General features: G+C 46.9%; 1 protein-coding gene across 3 annotated transcripts in view; it reads left to right on the top strand.

Annotated features, from left to right (window-relative positions):
- Nucleotides 1-4812: 4812 nt before the first annotated feature.
- The window catches only part of STXBP1 (syntaxin binding protein 1), a 71446-nt gene continuing 68145 nt past the window's right edge, over nt 4813-8113 (top strand). For 2 of the 3 annotated variants that reach the window (XM_063936425.1, XM_063936423.1), the window contains exon 1: nt 4813-4963. In XM_063936425.1, coding sequence (XP_063792495.1) covers nt 4927-4963 — 37 coding nt within the window. In that variant the 5' untranslated portion in view covers nt 4813-4926. The remainder of the gene's footprint in view (nt 4964-8113) is intronic. The other variant, XM_063936424.1, reaches the window with a different exon arrangement.

Raw genomic sequence — 8113 nt, 5'->3', positions numbered from 1 at the left:
TAGTCCCACTGAGGACACAATATTAAGCAGCACAGTTCGGCAGTTGGATAATTACCGGTCACCGTGATTAGAGGTGGAAAGACTTCCATAAATGTAAATCCATGATGGAAATTATGGGGAGGGTGTAGTTAGTTCGGGTTTACTAGTGTAGTAGGGAGAAAGGGGTTGGGTAGGCTACTACACTAGATAGTTAGTGGGGGTTTGTTAGGGATCCAAGTATACCTAAGTTGGGGGTAGGTCATATAGGGTGAGGTGTGTGGGCTGATTTGCTTTGGGTGTTATATTTTATCTTGTTTTATTTTGTTTAGGTTGGTGTTGATTTTGGGCAGATACAGGGATTGACGACTTATCCTAGGTCAGCTTTTGATAATCTTATATTTGTTGCTTCTTTCTTTTTGAATATGCAATCCATCTATTCGGGTTTGGCAAGTGTACAGTGTATTCCCTTTCTCTTGAAGCAATTTATACTATACTTTCATATCCTTATACAGTGAACCCGAATGGCGGCTTTGGGTGATTTAATACCTGTCAGTGGCCCTCATTCCGAGTTGATCGCACCAAGCAACTTTTTTCTGCTGGTGCGATCAACTAATCTCCGCCTATGGGGGAGTGTATTTTAGCATAGCAGGGCTGCGAACGCTTGTGCAGCCCTGCTATGCTAAAAAAGTTTCACTCAAAACAAGACCAGCCCTGGACATACTTACCCTGTGCGACTGATCCAGCGATGATGGGGCTGGCTTTGACGTCACACCTCCGCCCTCCGTTTGCCTGGACACGCCTGCGTTTTACCTACCACTCCCTGAAAATGGCAGCAAACGGTAAGTTGACGCCCCGGAATGCCCTCTTGCTGTCCATCTCCTTGCTGTCGCCGCTGCGACCGCTTTCTTCTCTGTCAGCGTCATTGCCTGGCGACATCTGTTGCCGAGCAACGACGCGGGTGCGCAATGCGCACGCCGTGCATGTGCATTCCAGACCCGTTCGTACCGCAGCGAAGAACCGCTGCGTGCGAACGGGTCGGAATGACCCCCAATATGTGTTGCATATAGTGTGATTATCCTTTTGAATGATCTATGGCATTTGCTTATGGGTGCCACCCTGCCGCATTGAGCCTATCTATTTACTGTATATGGGCAATTTATATATCCTGACGTGTATAGTATGACTATTTTTGTGTATGGGTGTCGATCCTCTTTGTTTATTGTACATGTGTACCTTCTCTGTCACAACATATTTGCTACTGTACGGGTTTCTTTGTGTGGATTTATATGTCTACCTTGCAAAACTTATAATAAAAATTATTGAATTAAAAAAAGAAAGCGCAGTTCTGTCTCCTACTGGTTGTATTATGTTCGTGTATTTATTCATTATGGGATACTTGAACTTTTCCTGACCACTTATTTTATTTATATTAGTTAAATATGTTTGATACAGCCTATACTATAGACCTATATTGTTTATGTATTAATGCTGTATTCCATACAGTATCGAGTGTATAATGTGTACATTAATGTCCAGGGTCGGTACGAAGTTCTTCTACTGCTCCCCCAGACTCCCACACTCGCTGCAATGTTCCGCAGAGTGGGAGATTGCAGATTGCCTGTAGAAACACCCCTTTAGAAATGCTGCGTTTGCCCCGGCAGCCCGCAAATCCCCTGCGGGTTCTGGGTGATACATTAACCCAATAGGATTGCAGATTGCAATGCGATCCTGTGCTGTAAGATCTCACCCATATCGCATTCAATATGCAATCTATGATAAATGGGCCCCATAGCTGTGGTCTCCGTTTGGTATACTCTCTGGCCATCTAATTATATGACATATCCCATCCATGATACATGCCATCAGTGGCGTAACTACTGCCCCCGCAGCCCTCGCGGTGGCTTGGGGGCGAGGGGCTGCGGGGGCGCCGCCACTGATTTAGAGCAGATTGACATGCGGACGAACGTCCGCATGTCAATCTGTTGTCACTAGCCCCCCGCTGTGAAGTAGGGACACGGAGGGCACACCGTGCGCCTCTCCTGTGTCCCTCTGAGTCTCCGGCGTGTCGGGGGCGTGTCCTATGAAAAGGAGGCGTGGCTTCGCGGAGGACCCGCGATCGCTGGCCACGCCCCCGTTTCGTCACTGAGGGGGCATGCCCAGCGCTCTGTGAGCTGCTGGCATGCCCTCTCTCCCACTGTCTGCGCTGAATAGACGCTGTGCGCATGCGCACAGCGTCTATTCACTACTGCTCTGCTATGCAGAGCAGTGACTGTAGGAGCCTCCCAACTGCCCCCCCCCATCGCGGGACACTGCGGGAGGTATGCATATATGGCACTGGGGGGGCACTGAGGGGGCATATATGGAACGGGGGGGGGGGGGCACTGAGGGGGCATATATGGCCTGAGGGGGCATATATGGCACTGGGGTGGCACTGAGGGGCATATATGGCACTGAGGGGGCATATATGGCACTGGGGGCACTGAGGGGGCATATATGGCACTGGGGGGGCACAGAGGGGTCATATATGGCACTGAGGGGGCATATATGGCACTGCGGGGGGCACTGAGGGGGCATATATGGCACTGAGGGGGCATATATGGCACTGGGGGGCACTGAGGGCATATATGGCACTGGGGGGCACTGAGGGGGCATAGATGGCACTGGGGGGCACTGAGGGGGCATATATGGTACTGGGGAGGCACTGAGGGGGCATATATGGCACTGAGGGGGCATATATGGCACTGGTGGGGCACTGAGGGGGCATATATGGCACTGGGGGGGCACTGAGGGGGCATATATGGCACTGAGGGGGCATATATGGCACTGGGGGGCACTGAGGGGGCATATATGGCACTGGGGAGGCACTGAGGGGGCATATATGGCACTGGGGGGGCACTGAGGGGGCATATATGGCACTGTATGTGTACCTGGCACATGGGGGGCTATATTTGGCACTGGGGGCACGTGAGCACCTGGCATTGTGGGGGAATATCAGGCACTGGGGGCATATGTGGCACTGGGGGGAGAGGCTATATTTGGCACTGGGGGCATGTGAGTACCTGGCACCGTGGGGGAATATCTGGCACTGAGGACATATGTGGCACTGGGAGCACAGCCCTAGCAACAAGCACTACCCCCTAGCAATGAGCATGACACCCAGTGCATGAAACCCCTGGCAACGAGCATGACACCGAGTGCATGAAACACCTGGCAATGAGCATGACACCCTGAGCATGAAAACCCCTGGCACCGTGCATGGAACCAAGAGCATGAAACCCCTGGCAACGAGCAGGTAATTTAAAAGTAATTAGAAGCCTTAATGTAGGACTTAATGTGTAATGGGCATTACGGTGTGTGGCATAATGTATCACGGACATTGCGGTGTGTGTCAGAATGTGTCACAGGCATTACGGTGTGTGGCAAACTATATCACGGGCATTGTGGTATGTGGTATAATGTCTCAGGGGCATTGCAGTGTGGCATAGGGTATAACGGGCATTGCGGTATGTGTCACAGGCATTACGGTGTATGGTATACTAGATCACGGGCATTGTGGTATGTGGTATAATGTCTCAGGGTCATTGCAGTGTGTGGCATAATGTATAATGGGCATTGCGGTGTGTGGCATAATGTGTCAGGCATTACGGTGTCTGTATACTATATCACGGGCATTGTGGTATGTGGTATAATGTCTCAGGGTCATTGCAGTGTGGCATAATGTATAACGGGCATTGCGGTGTGTGTCATAATGTATCACGGACATTGCGGTGTGTGGTATACTATATCATGGGCATTGTGGTATGTGGTATAATGTCTCAGGTTCATTGCAGTGTGTGTCATAATGTATCACGGACATTGCGGTGTGTGTCATAATGTATCACGGACATTGCGGTGTGTGGTATACTATATCATGGGCATTGTGGTATGTGCTATAATGTATCAGGGGCATTGCAGTGTGTAGCATAATGTATAACGGGCATTGCGATTCCTGTCATAATGTGTCACAGACATTACGGTGTGTGGCATAATGTGTCGGGGGCATTACGGTGTGTGCATATTGTGTCATGTGCATTATTGTGTGTGGCATAATATCTGAGGGCCTTTGCAGTATGTGGCATAATGTATACTGGGCATTACTATAAGGAGGAAAAATTACAAATAATGGAAGGGGCATGAATCAGGATTATTTTTCTTTCCTGTGGTGGCTAACGTCTGGGCGTGCAGGTTGCAAAACTGGGGTATAAGGTAGTCCTTTCCTGCAATGCCACGCCTCTTTATGCGAAGCCGCGCCCATTTAAACAAAACCACGCCCCTTTTTGGCGCCACGCGCCTTCGGCGCGCACATGTTTGTCCCTTTCCTAGTGCCAATTATGGGGGGGGGGGGCGCCGAAGAATTTTTTGGCTTGGGGGAGAAAAATTTCTAGTTACGCCACTGCATGCCATACTGTTCTGAGAGTCCATTGCAGCTTTAACATTGTGTCTGTTTGCAATCTCCATGCTGACAATTGTATGTCTGGTTGTATGGTTGCATACAGTGCTGCAGAATACATTTATATCTCTGGGTGATATGATTGCATGGTATACAATGTAATTGTCATGGAGAGATGTGTGTAAATGTGAATGAGTGTGGATGTTGTGGAAGCAGTGGTGTCCTGATAACACATGTCACCCCCTCCCCAGCCCTCTCCTGCAGCTGCAGCAGCTGCACCCCCCATCCTCCTCCTCCTCCATCCTCTGCTGTCACTGCCCCCCCCCCCCTCTCTCTCTCTCCCTGCTGCTTATGGTCAGCTGATAGCAGCTCTCTGGCTCCCCCTCCCCTCCATCCTCATCCTCCCTCCTCCTCTACCTATAGCAGTCTCTTTCCTCCACCCTCTCCCCTGCACCCAGCTGACAGCATCTCTCTCTCTCCGGCTCTAGGATCAGATCTAAGACTTGGACCGAGTCAGGATGCCACCCAGCGGGCTGAAGGCAGTGGTGGGAGAAAGTAAGGAGGATGGGGAGGGATGGCACAGGTGCCCTGCTGCCTGTGCATGTCTGTGCTAGTGTCTGACCCCTCCCTGTGCCCTGCGGATGTGTCTCTGCATTATGCATCATCCTCTTATCTTTCCTTCTCTCCCCTATCTATTCCCCCATATGCCCACTGTGCCCTGGCATCCTATCTGCAGTACCCCCCATCCACCTGTCAGTATCCCTAATGGAGGCCAGACTGTCACCCATGGTACGCTGCAGCATCCATCCTCTCCATCCCTGCACCCTCCCCTTCTTACAGTCACCCCATCCTGCTTCCATCCCCTTCTCTCCACCATGCTTCCATTGTATCCTGCAATCCACCCATCTTGTGGGTCTGTGACACCCTGCGTTCCACGAGAGACCGAATATTGCTAATAGTAATTATTGTATATAGTGGCAGCATCTCATGTCACACTGGCATCATCAATCATGGTCCCAGCTCCTCCCTCCTCAATCCATCCCGTCATCTGGTGCCTGCCCTCCCTCCCTCCCTCCCTATTCTCATCATATCCTTGTACTACTGTCACTAATCCCCTCACCCAAACCTTCCAGGGGATCAATATTCCTGACAGAATCACCGGGTGTTGTCCAGATATATCATTTACTCTTATTTCATGTTATTATTTCACCTCTTCAGAGGATGCAACAAGATGAATATATATATATATATATATATATATACACACACATATACATTCATTTTTAGTCACAGTCTATGTGCACAGTGAGAGCTGAGCTTATGTTTTACATTGCACGAAATGGTCTAGTGTTTAGCAGCATTCCCAGCGGTATTCCCTGCGTGTACACGTGACACCAGCGTCAAAGGATGAGGATAAAATTAATGAGTGTGTGCGTGCGACTCCTCTCACAAACACTGGTGCGTAGGTCAGACCTCTCTCTCTCTCTCTCTCTCTCTCTCTCTCTCTCTCTCCTGGTAAAAAGAATCAACTGACCTACACTCCTGTCATTTTTTCTTTGTATACATACAGTACATTCATTCAATGCAAGTGTGTGTGTGTGTGTGTGTGTGTGTGTGTGTGTGTGTGTGTGTGTGTGTGTGTGTGTGTGTGTGGTGTATATATATATATATATATAATTTTTATTAAAAAAAACTATCTGCAGTATCCATGTCTGGTTCCTCAGACTGACGTGAGCAGATGCTGAAGTGCATAATTTATTAAGTGACGAGAGCCGTTATATAGGCAGATGGCCAGTTATATGGTGGCGTTATATTATAAGTAGAGGTCACAAGGAACGGCTGTAGGAGAGGAGCCGTGGAGAATACACGCAGAATCCATTGCTGTAGCAGTAAAGCCTCTGTTATAGTTACAGTAGAATGCTGCAGCATAAAACTAGTCTATGTTTAGGTGACATTGTTCTGGGAGGACCCATCAATGTTGGCCTTGATTTAGTCATTATTCGGGATTAACTGATAGGAATAAGGAGAGACTGGACACTGTGGGGCAGATTTATTAAGCTCGGTGAAGTGATAAAGTGGAAGGTGATAAAGGACCAGCCAGTCAGCTCCTGTCATTTTTCAAACCCAGCCTGTGACAACACTCCTATAACACGCCCACTGGGCAGCGGTTGCTTTGCGTTTCTTTCGGGCCACCTCCCAGTCACCGCCCATCGCTTGACTACTCCATTTCAGATCCCAGTGATTCCGTGCGCTGTAGCACCTCTGTGCGTACACTCAGGATCACACATGGGCCGTAGGGACTTCCAGGAACATTTGCGCATGCTCAGTAGCAAATAATCGCGCTACTGCGCCAGCAAGGATTGCGTTCAGTTTGCATCCACCTCTAGGACCTGTATGTATCATCCATGCTGAATCCATCTAGCAGGCTTCCTAGTTCTTACTCCTGATAGTAGAATTTTATTCCCTTTCCCTAAGGCAGATGGAATTTGACACATAACTGTGAGATTATGCTGCGTGTATCATGAAGATGGTATTAGGATGGTGTTAAAGTGAAAGTTACTTTTTATTTATTTGAAAATGGCTATTCAATGTTATATCCTTTTTATGAGACTTCGCTACCCTTCGCTACCAAAACTCATATATTCCAACGTGCTGAGAAATGAAGCGCGCTATTCATTGTACTGACATATGGAAAAGTACTGATTACCCATTTATAGAAAATACAGTATTATTAAACCCATTGTTACAATTAATTATCTGTGTTTACTAAAATGGTATAAAACGGCACATTTGCAGCAACCGCCGTATAGCAAACTATAATAGCCATTTGCTCTCTCAACTGTTACTACATCATCAAAGCTGATTGATACTCAATGTTCATTGACCTTTTACACTTCTACCTATAGACAGTAATGCAAACACAACTAAAAGAGGGCTATTTATAATATATATATATATATATATATATATATATATATATATCAGAGATGAGCGGGTTCTATTTATATCATATATATATATATATATATATCTATCAGAGATGAGCGGGTTCGGATGTAACGCCAGAATTAACGCCAGTTCGGTTTTATCCGGATTTTTCTTATTGGCTATCCAAAACACGTGACATCCGTGAGCCAATAAGATGCCGTTTTGAGAACCGAGTAAATCTGGGTAAAACCGAGTAAACCCGAACCCGCTCATCTCTAATATATATATAGACACACTGTATGTATTTATATAGTATATATATATATATATTTATAATATGTATATTATACGTATTGTAATAAGTTTAATTTCGTATATGTAGTGTTTAGTTTATACTGTATATCACATTTCATCTGCATAGCTGCATAGTAGACACACTTAAGAACTTGGTTGAAGAAGCCTTTTATTTGTTAACTCAAATGTGAGGCATGGGATGGACTTTCCTAGAAATATGTCAGTGTGTGATTAGCAACTTTACAGTACTGAGTGCCGTTACTGAGAATGGTGATAATTGCTTCAGTCTGGATTGAGACTTTGAGGAAAATAACACATACTTCCCCTTGTGTTAATGTGGTCACGACTGAGATATAGCTATTTCAGCAATTTTCCTGTTTGCACAATAATTTTGTATTTATGTGACGGGATAAATTTCTTTATATGTATATGTTGATGAGGGATCCAGTCAGGATCTCGGTGGTCGGGATCCTGACAGTCAGA

Source organism: Pseudophryne corroboree, chromosome 8 (genome assembly GCF_028390025.1).
Source record: "Pseudophryne corroboree isolate aPseCor3 chromosome 8, aPseCor3.hap2, whole genome shotgun sequence".
Taxonomy (NCBI): domain Eukaryota; kingdom Metazoa; phylum Chordata; class Amphibia; order Anura; family Myobatrachidae; genus Pseudophryne; species Pseudophryne corroboree.
Note: the sequence above shows the minus strand (reverse complement) of the source record. Positions and strands in the feature narration are given on the sequence as shown.